Below are 16,807 nucleotides of genomic sequence, written 5' to 3' on the forward strand. Positions count from 1 at the left end.
GTGCGTAGAATAAGTTAACTGAATGTGCTCATTGCCTTGGCAGATCGTCAGACACACAGTCAGTGTGAAATAGATCAGAATGGATTTGACACAAGATTTCACACTCCTACTGACTTTAAGAGTCTCTTGCCTCATCTTGTATTTAAGCTTAAAGAGATTTTGGAGCCATGAAAATCTTCCCCCTGGACCAACACCACTTCCATTATTGGGGAATGTCCTAAATATAAAAAGAGGAGATATAGTGAACTCACTGATGCAAGTAAGTCCCTTTAATTTTACTTTAACTCTGTATGAAGTCGGTCAGGGGTTAAATGATATACGAACATCATAAGAAATTTTATTGTAAAATATTTAACTGCCTCGAATTGCAAATGTGTTTATAAGCAGTTACAGGGTAGGGAGATATCATAAGTGCTGGTGGGACGGACAATGTTTTCTACATCAATACTTTGATAGATCCTTTGTATGAAGATACATCTGGCATATTTTAGTAGTGGACATATTTTAGGATACTTGTGACATGCAAACGCAGTGTAAGTGCTAAAAATTCCCTGCAAAAAGCAAATTGTGCAGATAATCATCAAAATATTTAAAAGAAAATAGTTGGTGTTGATTGAGCAAAGTAAAAGGTGTGCCCTTCACTTTGGTTGCCAGAGCTTTTTCAGAGACCAGATAGATTGGATTTCTACTCATTCGAGGAGTCAGCAAACTTGAAATTTAAAGATAAGTTTGTGGAAATTGGCACAATTACACTGAAAAGCTATGTAATTAAAATATGTGATATATTAAATATCAATACTCTGATAATATTGATTTTAATGAGGCATGTTTGCCACATGTAGAGAGGTAGATTGTCATGTGCTGGACCCTCCAACTAACTTACCGGGGTCCGGTGCACAAGGCGGACCTCCCCCAAGGGCAGCTCAGTGGAAGTAACGGTACCTCTGTCTTCTGATGGTGGCCGAAATCTTGGAATGTGGGTGTGTGCATGCACACTTGCTTCTTTATAATCTTCTATTCCATTGCAATGGATAATTGGTTTCCACTCCCCATCTTCCTGCTACCTATTTAAAACCCCTGTTCTGGCAATATGGTGCCAGATCTTCTTGTTCAGATAGCCTGTTGCTGGTGGATCTTTTGGCTCCTTTTTAACTGTGCTTCCTTGTAAATCCTAGTATTCTGTTTCCTTGTGTTCCCTGGTATCCAGCCTCCTGTGTTTTCCAGCTAACTAGTATCTAGTATCCAGTACTTCTCATGTAATCCTGGTATTCTGTGTCCTGCTTTTCTCAACTTATCCTGGTATTCAGTATCCAATGCTTCTCAGATAATTATGATATCCGGTTACTTGTATCCAGTATCCTTTTCAGATCTTGGTCTTCCATTATATGCCAACATCCTTCACCCTGGTACCCTTCTGGATAACTATTACCTGTGGGGTGCTAACTGCGAAGACCAAACCTCCTTGTGGGGTCCCTGGGAACTGACAATGGCAATCTTTTGAAATGAGTAGAAGATTGTGCACAGGTGTTTGATAATTGAATTTGAGTGCTGAGCACTTAAAGAAGTTCATCACCCGCCCACAACTACTTGTTTGGTGAGAACTGGTGGAATTACTGGAATAACAACCATCATCTGTGGCATTCCTTACTCATTGTATTAGATTCCAACATAGCTTTAAACTTCTGGCCTCCAGGGTACTGTCTGTCCAGAGAAAGGGAATAGGTTAGCAGTTAATTAAACCACACAATGGGGGGCATGTTTTTTTGCAACATAAACATTACCTGCTACAATATGCTGCATTCCACTTCAAATTATGTTGTGAACCCTCAAGCTCTCAAATACTAACATCAGAACCTGAGACACTCTAGGGTTCAATAGGATAATAGGATGAGCATATTGTCTAAATATGTTCATGTTGGGCCTGATTAATTAAGGAACGTAAGTCCCGTTGTGTACTGTATAAATTGCTCTGCGCATGCTCAGAAATGGCCAGTGAACACAAGTACATCTTAGAACACAACACTCCGAACTGCCTATGATTTGAAGGCCTAAACGGGGGAGGGAATGGAGCATGGGCACTTAGGCAAAGGGCGTGCCAATGTTGAGAGCACACGTATTCCCTGATTCAAGCTCTGGTCATCTCTCAGGTTTGTGTTTATTAGCTGTATAAGTTGCACCAGCTACAAAGTAGGTGTAAGTAGTGAGTGATAGTGATGGAGATCACGTATGCCTGCCAAAACATGTATATTAATTTAAGAACAACTATATAAATACATTTTATGTACATTATCCATTAATAATACCCTTATAAATGTATTTCATTAAAAGAGCAACTGAAAAAAATGTGTTTTCATTAAGACCATGTTATTAATATAACATTAATGACATGTTATTTTAATGTATTTATTTATTTATTTTTCGTTCTGATGGGACTTTACATTGTACATATGCATTGTGCGTACGGCAGTGTGTTGTGTCTGTCTGTACAGCAAGTGCCATATAGGCAAAGCGCACTTATACCCATATTCAAATGGATATGTTTCTTCAGATCCGCTTGTACTGGAATACAGGCGTATGTGCGTGCAGTTTACGTCCATTTAAATAAAATGTAAGCTGTGTTGACTTTGCATTCCTTGATGAATCAGACCTGCTGTGTTTCAAACTGAACATGTCAGGAGCAAACCACTTCGAAATTTGTCGAGGCATCAGAATAATTATTCCCAGTATTTGGATGCCATTGCTCTTTACACGAGCTGTAGTATAAACCGCGGGCAATAGCAAAAAAGCTAAAAATTGAACATCCAAGATTGTCTAGTGCTCCATTCCAACTTGCAATTTATAATGTGTTCAAAGAACAAGTAAAAGAAGAAACAGTGTAAATATCTGGGCACTCAGGATTCCACCAAGGAATTATGGTTAATAAGATATATATACTTTATCAATTAATATTTTGAACAGCGTCTAACTAAAGTATTACTTCAGAGAAATGTAGAATCTCAAGTGTGCAGTAGTGCAAAGTGAATATTAGTAAATTAAATACATATTCTACCGTATGGTCATTGTGTTACTTTGGTTCGGTAAAATATTATTACTTCATACATGTTTATAATATTATAGCTGGATGATGAATGACACTCTCAGAATATATTCACCTATCAATTACTTAAAGAGAGCAGTTACAGTTACTTAGTAAAATTATTCATACTCTCTTGTGAACAAATGTTTCTAATTGTGTCATTAATGTATTTTCTTATTTTGATCACCGGTTCACCTATGCCGTTATTATTGGTAGAAACCTATTATCAGGACACTTGTGTTGTTATATGTAATAGGGGTCAGCGGCGTTTATGGTAGATGTTAAACCACAAAAAGCTTTAAGACCTAACCAATTTGTTGGTTTTATTTCAGAACTTGTTGTAACAGATGATATATTATATACAGTTGCTCACAGTTGATACTGACTATAACAGACTATTTTAGTGTTTGGAGGCTGATTATAATGGAATTTATCAAAATGCAAAAAGCCTGTTTGCTTTAAAAACCTGATATTTATTCTAGAAAAAGGGCTTGTTTTTGCTATATATTAATAGGGTTATTATTTATATTAGGGTTAACCAAAAACAGGGGTAGGCAACCTGCGGCTCTCCAGGTGTTGTGAAACTACTAATCCCAGCATGCCTTGCCACCTATCTGCTGGTTATCTACTGGCAAAGCATGCTGGGACTTGTTTCACAACACCTGGAGAGTCGCAGGTTGCCTACCCCTGTCCTAAAACAAATAATAATATTACAGGTTTTACTGGGAGGAGGAGCAGAGCACTATGTGTCAATCTGACACATTGGCCCAGAGCTGGATTAAGGCGTTGGGAGGCCTGGGACACTTAAGACAGGGGGCCCTATGATGTGATATGGTTATCATTTTAGACAAATTTTAGACAAATACACAGGCAATACTGTGTTCACTACTGTTAAGTGCATGCAGTTCTGCCTTCACGAGCAGTACACGGTGAAGCGGGACATATCTCCCAACTGTCCTAAGTGAGACAGTCACCCAAATTCAGGACTGTCCACCCAGATTCAGGACAGTTGGCAGACTGTCCTGCTCTCTCCTACCTGTTCTTGTCACTTTCACCACTTGTGGCTGCTGTTGTCTTTAGATCAGTTGCTTGTCCAGGAATATTGGAGGCCCTATTTTGAAAAAAAAATGGGTACATGAGATTTGGAAAACTCCAACCAGCCTCAGCGTTAAGTCATTAGCACCCACATTTTATAATTATGCCTCCCTCCATCCCCCACATTAAAATAATAATATTCACATTTGCTAAATAGATCTATTTCCCTCCAACCAGCCCTGACATTAAATAGTATTCCCATTTAACATATAAACCTTTTTCCCTCCCTCCAAACAGCCCCAGCAATAAGTAATAAATATATAAGAATACCCAGCGCTGCTGAGTGTATTTACATAGGTCTGCAAATGGATGAAATCTCCACAAATTACCACTTCACAAAAACTGGATACAATAATCAATAACAAACAGAAAAACAAACATAAATGTGAGTAGTGAAAAAATACTTATATTCAGATGACGGGTAGATCCATATTTCACAATATTCTGATCTTTCCCTCCGTATTTTGTGGAAATGAGATATAACATGAGAAGAAATAAAAATACAACATAGTATAATATCGTTGGGACAAATTGTTTTACAAAAATCGGTGAAATTGTATTAATATTCTTCTTAAGCATGATTCAATCCATAAGATTTTGTTCCACCACAAATTCTCTCCTATGTGGTTCTACTTACTAGACAATTAATAAACAAACGCCTTCAGTGCTCAAATAATTTCAGTGTGATATGATGTCTGATCCGTCATCACCCGAATCCTTAAGTGAAAAAACTTATAAGAGGAAAATAGATAAAAGGCCTGATATCAAATTTCTTTAGATGTCTCCAATGAAATATTGGGAATTTCTTCTGGGTTTAATCCCTCAGTTTCAATATGAAGAAAGGAAAATTAAAACAGATCTAGCATGATTCCGATTGGCTAAAAATACACTTTTATTGCACATACACAGCACATATATAAAAAATATATAGAATAATTAAAAGACTGGAACGTGGTAATATGAGGATCCTTACCAGATAGAAATGGATATAGCCATGTTGTTATAAGTCCCCGGGGTGCACAATCACCACTTCTCTGGCAGTTCAGATGGCAAGGATAGGATACTGATAAGCTCTAGATCTTGTAGCCCTATTGTTCCAATGTGTTTCAACCTCTTAATATAGGTCTTTTTTAAAATACCTATATTTTCACACATGGGACGGCACCTGTCACGTGGTGCGCGTCCCATGTGACACCGGGTCTCTGATAGTCTACACAATAGGGGATGGAGGATCCGCAGGGCCGCGTGGCCAATGATAGAAGGTGGCTGGTCCCGGAGGAATGGCCAACCACCAAGCAATACAGATGAACTGCCCAATATTGACTTTTTATGTCCGGCCCTGGAGGCATATGTCCCATGCCCCCCGGCCCAGCCCGCCCCTGTTCCTGATAACTTTTTCACTTCCAAATTAATAGTGATGGTCATACATGGAAGCTATTTGCGGCCAGTAATAGTGCTAGCAAGATTATTGTTGCTCTATTATAATCAGTGATCTCACATTCTGCTCTGTACCAGCCAAGTGAAGTGATATGGCACTATCCTTTAGACAACTAGACAATGTTTGATTGCTGTTAAAATACATTTTGGAGCAATATGAAATTAAATGGAATATCTTAACCAAATATTTCACATGTTCAATATTTTGTTTGTTCAGCTCAGTGAGAAATATGGTAAGGTGTTTACTATCTATCTGGGGTCCCGTCCAGTCGTGGTGGTCACTGGATACAAACTAGTGAGAGAAATTTATATAGACAACGGTGATGACTACTTGAATCGAGGGGAAATGCCGGCGTGGAAAGCTTTCTTCAAGAATTATGGTCAGTAGCATATTTTTCTTTATCTTGACACCTAATTTCTGCAAGAAGAAACTTTCTATTTCCATTTATCATGAGGAGCCAGTGAGTTATTTAGTTTTATCACTTCAAGAATTATACATTATAAACACATTTATTATATAGTAACTGTATATACTGTATATATATAGACACCACATGCGTTAAAGTGTTGTGTATAGCGATTGGCTGGTGACACACGTGAAGATCTGTTTGGTCATTTTGGTTATTTTCAATTAATATGTAGATCCACAAACAATTATTCTGAATGAACAAATCCATCTCAATCACATTTTATCAATAAGATGGGATGGACAGGTCAACCCCTCTGTCACAAACTCTCTTTATTTTTGCAATCAGGTTGTTCACCTTAACTTTGGAACAATCAGATCTGTAAAATTTGCCCTAGTATATGTGTTGCCAATCTGTCCACAGGGTGCATTGCAATATAAGCTATGGAAATGCAGGAAGATACAAAAATATTTATGCTGCATAGTGTCAGTGCAAATAGTTCTCTTGCATGATGACTATGCAGACCCTCCAACATTTCCCCTTCCAATAATACAGATAGATGTGCTGAATTAACTAATTGATGAGCAGTATACTTTTCTTAAACATTAACTAATTAGTTCAGCACAGGTAACTGCAATAGTTAATTAGGTTGGAGGTTCAGGTACAGGCCATTTGTATTGGATGGAAGGGGTCAAATTGAAGGGTCTGCATATGTGTCATACATAAGAACTACAGTAGCTGCAATGCAGCCATGACGAATGCATATTTTATATGCAGCCAAGATAAATATATATAACTATTTGTTGTCAAGGAGCCTTAATGTACAATGTGTTGGAAATTGAAGAAACACAACCTGGTAAGCACAGGGAATAAGCCTCCCCTCATGCTTTAAACCTTATTTTTATTATCTTCTAGTTTTATAGGCTTCTGAAACAAACAAGTATCTATATGTGTGTAGTCCCTGGACTGATAGAGCCCAGTGGAGTGATTCAGGAACTGTAGGTCCACTTACTTTCAGTGTCTTCACTCAGGTCAACTGATCACACTTTGCACACTTCAGGGGATTGACAGGTAAATGGTAAGGGCAAAATAAATGTGATTGAAAATAATGTGCAATCACACAAACCGAATGTACTTAATCAATGTGCATATGAAACATACATGTGATTTGCAAACAGTGGTATCAAAACATAACCTTAGCGCCCGTAATTTTTGTGGTGTTAGGCTTTAATTGACTCCGGATCCTACCCTAAAGTCACAAATTGACAGACTAGACTGTAACAATGTTGAGGCCCAGGTGATGCACATTAACATGATTTAATTAGACTCCCTCCAGACTGCTGATCAGGATGGGCTCATTATCAGCCACTTAAAGTTCTTTAGACCTGGTTCATTTTTATCACAGGAATCTTTACAGGATGGGGAGGGGGGAATCACTTTGTGTTGGAATACCAAATTAACCTCAAACATAGTACAGTAAATATCAGCAAGTAGCATAAAAGGGTTCAATATAAACAAATAGTTAGCAGCGCACAGCAATAAGGTCTACTGATATCAGTAAACTATTAGGTCTCATAAATTGAATCTAATATGCACACAAACTATTTTTAGCAAATACAATGTAATATAGGGAAGCACCTGCGCATAAAACCACAAGCCGCCTCTTATTCCTCAAACACAAAATCCTCTTTTTCTGTGTGACATAAGATACCCCCATACAATACAAAAGGAATCAGATGGCGCTATTGGTGTATACAACAAACATACAAAAAAACATACAAAAAAATATTTTAAATGGTAAACAACGATCAAAACCACAGTCCCATAAAATGTTCACTTCAAACAATTAAATTTTCATGCTTGGATGATAAGTGACACTGAGATATTTCTCTGGATGTTTTTTTTTACATGGAACCTACACTAATGGATTTGGGAGAATATCAGGATGGATCATCCAAGCATGAAAATTTAATTGTTTGAAGTGAACATTTTATGGGACTGTGTTTTTGATCGTTGTTTATCATTTAAAATATTTTTTTGTATGTTTGTTGTATACACCAATAGCGCCATCTGATTCCTTTTGTATTGTATGGTGGTATTTTTTAGCAAATGTGGTTTTATTTAACTTGTTAAAAACTGGTCATATGTAGAAATGACCAGATAAGAATGAACACACCATACGGATACCGGAGCAGTACTGAATTGATAATGTGGCTGAGCACAGATTTTCACCTCTCTGTCTGGAAACAAATGAATAAAGCAAAAAAACAAATAATCAATACCTATGTGTAGGCATACACACAAATCCAATTCCTGCCAATTAATGTGAGCTTACCTTATCTGCGCGTCGCGGGTCTACAACATCAATATGCATATACTATATCAACCTGACTGCAGTCTGCCGGTAATAAAAAACATATATCAGCTGTAGATATAACTAACAAACTAAAATGCTAGACATCTATAATAGCAATTGGATATAGAGTTCTATATAAAATCACATTTGATAAAAATAGTTTGTGTGTATATTAGATTACATTTGTGAGACTTAATAGTTTACTGATATTATGTCACGGGCACTAGGAGTCTTTACCCAGGGATCACCAGGTGATAGGCTTACCAGAGCAGTATAGGTGGTATTATGGTACTCTGGTAGCAGGGTGATCACGGAACAGGAAATAGCAGATGATGAGATGCTCAGGAAAGTCTATGACTAGCAGCACTGGCAATATGGAGGTAGTAATACACGAGGAACTGTATGGACAAAGGACACGTGAAGGTAGTCAGTGGTCTGCGGTAGCAAGTTGTACCACTGCTATAGTGAGGAGGAATGTCCAACAGAAACGAGGAGGTGATGAGAGTCAGCGGTCTGCGGATAGCAAGTTGTACCACTGCTATGTGAGAGGATACTGGAACGGGTGAAACTGTAAACAGGAGTCAGTGGTCTGCCACTAGCAAGTTGTACCACTGAATATATATGTGAGGAGGTGCACGGGGAGAGACTGCAACACAATATATACACGGGCACCTTGACTTTGATCCACAGTAATATGCACAATATAAATGTATAAATGACTGAACAACACTGCCAATATAGAAAGTCTCTTGAAGTAATCCAGCATGAGATAACACAGTCAATGATGGCAATAGAGTCAGCAGATAGTACACTCCAGAGGAGAACCAACACAGTCCAGCAAGGTATGCAATACACAGCACAGTCAATGGGAAGTATGCATACCGTGGTTCAGGAGAAGCAGTCAGACAGGAGTGCAGCGATACCTGAAGGGCAGGAGGCCGGCAGGATCCAAAGTCCCTGGATGGGTGAAGCGGTGGTCTAGCAGGTGCAGAGCACAGGTAGGTAGACCAGCAGGGAACACAGGAAGGCGTGGAGAGCGGATCAGCAGTAGATGGATGAGTAGCGCTGAGAAGTAACAGCAGCGGGTCTCTGCGGGAACACGGAGGTAGCCAATAGCAACCAGCAGGTGCAGTAACGATGGGACACCGGAGCAGAGTTGAACTGGAACAGTTGGTCACGGAGAGTAGCGGGTAGCAATAGTGGCAGCAGACTCAAGGAAACACGGGAGAGTAGACAAGAGCTGAAGACTGAAGCGCACAGGGGCAGCGGATAGGAATCAGCCAAACAGTCACGATGAAACACAGACGGGTTGCAGGTTGAAGACTGTAGTGCACGGAGGCAGCGGATAGGAATCAGCTAGCAGTCACGACGATGAAACACAGACGGGTTGCAGGTTGAAGACTGTAGTGCACGGAGGCAGCGGATAGGAATCAGCCAAACAGTCACGATGATGAAACACAGACGAGTTGCAGGTTGAAGCCTGTAGTGCACGGAGGCAGCGGATAGGAATCAGCTGGCAGTCACAATCATGAACAGGTGAGTGGATGTGAATGAAAGACTGTAGTGCACGGAGGCAGCGGATAGGCATCAGCTAACAGTCCTAATGATGCATGGTAGAGTTGAAGTGATTAGAAGACTGTAGTGCACGGAGGCAGCGGATAGGAATCAGCTCACAGTCACGATGAAACAGTAGATGGTAGAAGTGGTATGGGAACCACAGTAGTAGAAGTGGTTTGGAAACCACAGAGGTAGAAGTGGTTTGGAAACCACAGGAATCAGCTGGGCTGAATAAACGAGGAAACACAGGAACACCTTCAGAGACTCATGGGGAATGAGACTCCAAGATCAGGCAATGTGGTGATGACCACAGGTGCTTAATATAGGGAGGTTGCCTGATCTGCCAATTAAGTTAAAGGAACATACACTGGAGGTATAGCAAGGGCTGCGCATGCGCAGTCCCTCAGGATGGAGGACGGCCACGGTTCCTAAATGTCCGGGAAGAAGCACTCACAGTCCGGTGAGTGACAGTACCCCCCCTTTTAAAGGTGGGCACAGAACGCCTGGAACCGGGCTTGTCCGGATTTTTAGAATAAAACTTCTTCAGAAGGGCAGGAGCATTAAGATCTTCAGCTTTGATCCATGAACGCTCTTCAGGACCAAAGCCCTTCCAATGAACGAGGAAACGGAGGACTCCTCGCGAAATTTTTGCATCCAATACCTCAGTAATCTCGAAATCCTCCTCCTGATGAACTTGAACTGGCTGCGGTGCTGAGGGAGGAGTCGAGAAACGGTTGATGATGAGAGGTTTGAGCAAGGACACATGGAAGGCATTGGAAATCCGAAGATTCTTAGGAAGAAGAAGTTTAACACATACTGGATTGATAACTTGAATGATCCTATATGGACCAATAAAACGAGGGGCGAATTTCATAGATGGAACCTTCAAACGAATATTTTTGGTAGATAACCAGACACGATCTCCAATTTTTAGTGGTGGAATAGCCCGCCTCTTCTTATCTGCGAAAGACTTATATTTATTAGATGTCTTCTTTAAACAGGTTTTGACCTGAGACCAGATATTTTTGAAGGTTTGACAAGCAGTCTCCACAGCAGGAACTTGGGTGGGCGGGAGGGCAGGAAATTCCGGAAAAGACGGATGGTGACCGTAGACCACAAAGAATGGAGTTTTGGATGATGACTCATGGTACATGTTGTTATGGGCGAATTCAGCCCAAGGGAGCAATTCTACCCAGTTGTCTTGGTTGGCTGAAGAGAACATCCTAATAAAAGTCTCAAGATCTTGATTGACTCGTTCCGTTTGTCCGTTAGATTGCGGATGGTAAGACGATGAGAGTGCTAATCGTATGCCCAAGGTTTTACAAAGGGCCCGCCAGAATCTGGAAACGAATTGTACTCCTCTATCCGACACAATCTCAGACGGACATCCATGGATGCGGAAGATTTCTTTAATGAAATGTTCAGCCAGAGTAGACGAGGAAGGTAAACCGGACAGAGGGACGAAATGGGCCATCTTCGAAAATCTGTCTACCACTACCCAAATAGTATTGTGATTCTTACTTGGTGGCAAATCAGTAACGAAATCCATACTAATATGGGTCCAAGGCTTGGACGGAATGGGTAGTGGTCGCAGCAACCCTGCTGGAGTTCTGCGGGAGGATTTGAACTGAGAACATAAATCACAGGAAGCAATAAACTCTTTGACGTCTCTCCTCATTGAAGGCCACCAGTAACTACGAGAGAGAATCTCAAAGGTCTTGTGTTCACCGGCGTGTCCAGAAAAACGAGAGGCATGGAACCACGAAAGGATTTTCCTCCTCAGAGTAGGAGGCACAAGGGTCTTCCCAAATGGTAGCATTTTGGTGGATGAAGCAGCCAGAGAAATACATTTGGGGTCTAGAATAGCATGGTTGGGAACCTCTTCTACATCAGAGGACGTCACAAAAGCTCGAGATAGAGCGTCAGCTTTCTTGTTCTTAGCGGCTGGTTTGAAGGTTATAATTAATTCAAAACGGGAAAAGAAAAGAGACCATCTTGCTTGACGAGGGTTCAAGCATTGAGCAGATTGCAAATATGACAAGTTCTTATGATCCGTGAAGATCGTCACCGGATGGCGAGCTCCTTCCAACAAGTATCTCCATTCCTCTAATGCAGCTTTGATGGCCAGCAACTCCTTGTCCCCGATAGTATAATTTTTTTCTGCGGGCAGAAGACCCCGAGAGTAGAAGGCACAAGGATGTAATTTTTGTTGCTCCGAGCGTTGGGAGAGAATAGCTCCTAAGCCCACATTAGAGGCATCTACTTCTAGGAAGAAGGGGAGTGTCACATCAGGCTGTCGCAGAATGGGAGCAGACGAGAAGGCCTCTTTGAGGATTTGAAAGGCTTGGAGAGCCTCAGATGACCATTGCTTAGTATTAGCCCCTTTCCGAGTTAGGGCCACAATGGGAGATGCAATGGATGAAAAGTCTTGAATGAAGCGTCTATAGTAATTGGCAAAACCTAAGAAACGCTGGATGGCACGAAGAGTAGTTGGCTGAGGCCAATGTAGTACAGCATTTACTTTGTCTGGATCCATCTTCAGGCCAACTCCGGAAACTATATACCCCAAGAATGGAATCTGGGGTAACTCGAATGAACATTTTTCCAATTTACAGAACAACGAGTTTTTCCGTAGTCTGGAGAGGACCTCTGCCACATGTTGGTGATGAGAAGGCAGGTCCTGTGAGAAGATCAATATGTCGTCTAGGTAGACAACGACACATACATATAATAAGTCCCGAAAGATCTCATTGATGAAACCCTGGAAAACAGCGGGGGCATTACACAGCCCGAAGGGCATTACTAAATATTCGTAATGCCCATCTCTGGTGTTAAACGCGGTCTTCCATTCGTCACCGGAACGGATTCTAATTAAATTGTAAGCACCACGAAGATCCAACTTAGTAAATATCCGAGCTCCCTTGATGCGATCAAATAGCTCAGTGATCAGCGGAATGGGATACCGATTCTTGATAGTAATGGCGTTGAGTCCACGAAAATCTATACAAGGGCGTAATGATCCATCCTTCTTTTTGACGAAGAAGAACCCAGCTCCAGCGGGAGAGGTGGAAGGTCGAATGAACCCACGCTGGAGATTCTCCTGCATGTACTCAGATGTGGCTTGAGTTTCAGGTAACGAGAGAGGATAGACCCGACCCCTGGGAGGAGTCTTGCCAGGTAGAAGGTCGATTGGACAATCCCAAGAACGATGAGGAGGAAGACGTTCAGACTGAGCTTTATCAAACACATCGGCAAATGAAGCATACTGAGGAGGGAGTCCCGGGGAGGAAGATGAGATGGAAGATCGCTGTACTTTAAGAGGAATAACTTGAGAGAGACAACGATGGTGACATTCAGACCCCCAAGACGTAACTTGAGGGGTGCGCCAGTCAATCTGGGGAGAGTGACACTGAAGCCATGGAAGGCCTAAGACAATCGGACTTGTCGTAACTGGAAGAATTAAAAACGAAATTTCTTCATGGTGTAGTACACCAATCTGAAGGGTTACTGGAGACGTACTCTGGGTGATGAGACCATTGATGAGGCGTGATCCATCTATAGCCGTCACAGTAATGGGTGTTTTTAAAGTGATCACTGGTAGGGACCATTGATTCACTAGTGATTTAGAAATGAAATTTCCTGCTGCTCCGGAATCAATCAATGCCTGTGACTCAAAGGATTTGGTAGCAAAGGAAATCGTAACATCAAAAGCGCAGACTTTAGATTTCATAGACAATGGAGAGGACTCCAGGGACCCTAACTTCACCTCTCCAGAACTAGTTAGGGCCTGGCATTTCCCGATCTCTTAGGGCAAGAGCTGAGCATATGCGTGGAATCAGCACAATAGATACAGAGTCTATTCTTTACTCTTCGTTTCCTTTCCTCTGAAGATAATTTGGAACGTCCTATCTCCATGGGAATCACAGAGGATGGAGCTGGACGAAATTGAGGGTTTAAACGAAGAGGTGCTTTGACAGCTGTTGTTTTCTCAGACTCTCTTTCACGAAATCTCATATCTACACGATGGCAAAGAGAGATCAAATCTTCTAGTGACGAAGGAAGCTCTTGGGTAGTCAGTGCATCTTTAATTTTATCGGAGAGCCCCTGCCAGAAGGCGGCAACTAATGCTTCAGTGTTCCACTGAAGTTCAGAGGCTAAGATCCTAAATTGAATGACATACTGTCCTACTGTATGGGAGCCTTGTCGCAAACGAAGAATGCTGGAAGCAGCGGAGGTCACACGACCTGGTTCATCGAACACACTTCGGAACGTGGAAATGAATTTGGCACTATCTTGTAGAATTGGATCGTTTCTTTCCCACAGGGGGGAGGCCCAAGCCAGGGCTTGTCCCGAAAACAATGAGATAAGATAGGCCACTCTGGAACGATGGGTAGAAAAATTTTGAGGTTGGAGTTCAAAATGGACTGAACATTGGTTAAGGAAACCTCTACAAGTTTTGGGGTCCCCGTCATATTTTGACGGAGTAGGCAGGTGAAGCGTAGGAGCTGTAGACACCTGGGATGGCACTGGGGAAACGGAGGAAAGCACAGGAGCTTCAATATTAGCTGTAACAGTCTGTCCAGATGTTCCTTGGGAGGTTAATGATTGGTAACATTGAAGTAACAGCTGTTGGCGAGCATCCTGTTGCTCCACACGGCTGACCAGATGCTGCAGCATCTCTTTAGCGGTAGGTTCCGTATCTGGGTCTGTCATGGCCTGATCTTACTGTCACGGGCACTAGGAGTCTTTACCCAGGGATCACCAGGTGATAGGCTTACCAGAGCAGTATAGGTGGTATTATGGTACTCTGGTAGCAGGGTGATCACGGAACAGGAAATAGCAGATGATGAGATGCTCAGGAAAGTCTATGACTAGCAGCACTGGCAATATGGAGGTAGTAATACACGAGGAACTGTATGGACAAAGGACACGTGAAGGTAGTCAGTGGTCTGCGGTAGCAAGTTGTACCACTGCTATAGTGAGGAGGAATGTCCAACAGAAACGAGGAGGTGATGAGAGTCAGCGGTCTGCGGATAGCAAGTTGTACCACTGCTATGTGAGAGGATACTGGAACGGGTGAAACTGTAAACAGGAGTCAGTGGTCTGCCACTAGCAAGTTGTACCACTGAATATATATGTGAGGAGGTGCACGGGGAGAGACTGCAACACAATATATACACGGGCACCTTGACTTTGATCCACAGTAATATGCACAATATAAATGTATAAATGACTGAACAACACTGCCAATATAGAAAGTCTCTTGAAGTAATCCAGCATGAGATAACACAGTCAATGATGGCAATAGAGTCAGCAGATAGTACACTCCAGAGGAGAACCAACACAGTCCAGCAAGGTATGCAATACACAGCACAGTCAATGGGAAGTATGCATACCGTGGTTCAGGAGAAGCAGTCAGACAGGAGTGCAGCGATACCTGAAGGGCAGGAGGCCGGCAGGATCCAAAGTCCCTGGATGGGTGAAGCGGTGGTCTAGCAGGTGCAGAGCACAGGTAGGTAGACCAGCAGGGAACACAGGAAGGCGTGGAGAGCGGATCAGCAGTAGATGGATGAGTAGCGCTGAGAAGTAACAGCAGCGGGTCTCTGCGGGAACACGGAGGTAGCCAATAGCAACCAGCAGGTGCAGTAACGATGGGACACCGGAGCAGAGTTGAACTGGAACAGTTGGTCACGGAGAGTAGCGGGTAGCAATAGTGGCAGCAGACTCAAGGAAACACGGGAGAGTAGACAAGAGCTGAAGACTGAAGCGCACAGGGGCAGCGGATAGGAATCAGCCAAACAGTCACGATGAAACACAGACGGGTTGCAGGTTGAAGACTGTAGTGCACGGAGGCAGCGGATAGGAATCAGCTAGCAGTCACGACGATGAAACACAGACGGGTTGCAGGTTGAAGACTGTAGTGCACGGAGGCAGCGGATAGGAATCAGCCAAACAGTCACGATGATGAAACACAGACGAGTTGCAGGTTGAAGCCTGTAGTGCACGGAGGCAGCGGATAGGAATCAGCTGGCAGTCACAATCATGAACAGGTGAGTGGATGTGAATGAAAGACTGTAGTGCACGGAGGCAGCGGATAGGCATCAGCTAACAGTCCTAATGATGCATGGTAGAGTTGAAGTGATTAGAAGACTGTAGTGCACGGAGGCAGCGGATAGGAATCAGCTCACAGTCACGATGAAACAGTAGATGGTAGAAGTGGTATGGGAACCACAGTAGTAGAAGTGGTTTGGAAACCACAGAGGTAGAAGTGGTTTGGAAACCACAGGAATCAGCTGGGCTGAATAAACGAGGAAACACAGGAACACCTTCAGAGACTCATGGGGAATGAGACTCCAAGATCAGGCAATGTGGTGATGACCACAGGTGCTTAATATAGGGAGGTTGCCTGATCTGCCAATTAAGTTAAAGGAACATACACTGGAGGTATAGCAAGGGCTGCGCATGCGCAGTCCCTCAGGATGGAGGACGGCCACGGTTCCTAAATGTCCGGGAAGAAGCACTCACAGTCCGGTGAGTGACATATTAGTAGACCTTATAGCTGTGCGCTTGGAATTAATTGTTTAAATGGGTGATTGTCTAGAGAAGAGGGGTTGCTCTAGGTCCCAAGCAGCACGCAAAATTCCTTTCAATCTGGTAGTGCACTAATTTTCTGGTATTACATGAAAGAGTTCTGCTTTCTTTGTGTAATCTCTTAGCATTGTGTTCTCAACTGCTAATTGCTGGGAAGTGGGACTTGTCTCAGAATCTCAAGGACTGCCCAGGGATTTTTCTATATACTCCTGGAATCCCCAATGTCTTAAACATTATGCTAAATTTTTAATACAAAAAGCAACATAGACGTATTTAAGAGGCAAATAT

General features: G+C 42.3%; 1 protein-coding gene across 1 annotated transcript in view; it reads left to right on the plus strand.

The window, feature by feature from the left end:
- Positions 1-20: 20 nt before the first annotated feature.
- LOC142102226 (cytochrome P450 2G1-like) overlaps positions 21-16,807 on the plus strand; it is a 38,044-nt gene continuing 21,257 nt past the window's right edge. The window contains exons 1-2 of the mRNA XM_075186944.1: positions 21-259; positions 5,826-5,988. Coding sequence (XP_075043045.1) covers positions 80-259; positions 5,826-5,988 — 343 coding nt within the window. The 5' untranslated portion in view covers positions 21-79. The remainder of the gene's footprint in view (positions 260-5,825; positions 5,989-16,807) is intronic.

This window comes from Mixophyes fleayi, chromosome 9 (genome assembly GCF_038048845.1).
Source record: "Mixophyes fleayi isolate aMixFle1 chromosome 9, aMixFle1.hap1, whole genome shotgun sequence".
Lineage (NCBI taxonomy): Eukaryota > Metazoa > Chordata > Amphibia > Anura > Limnodynastidae > Mixophyes > Mixophyes fleayi.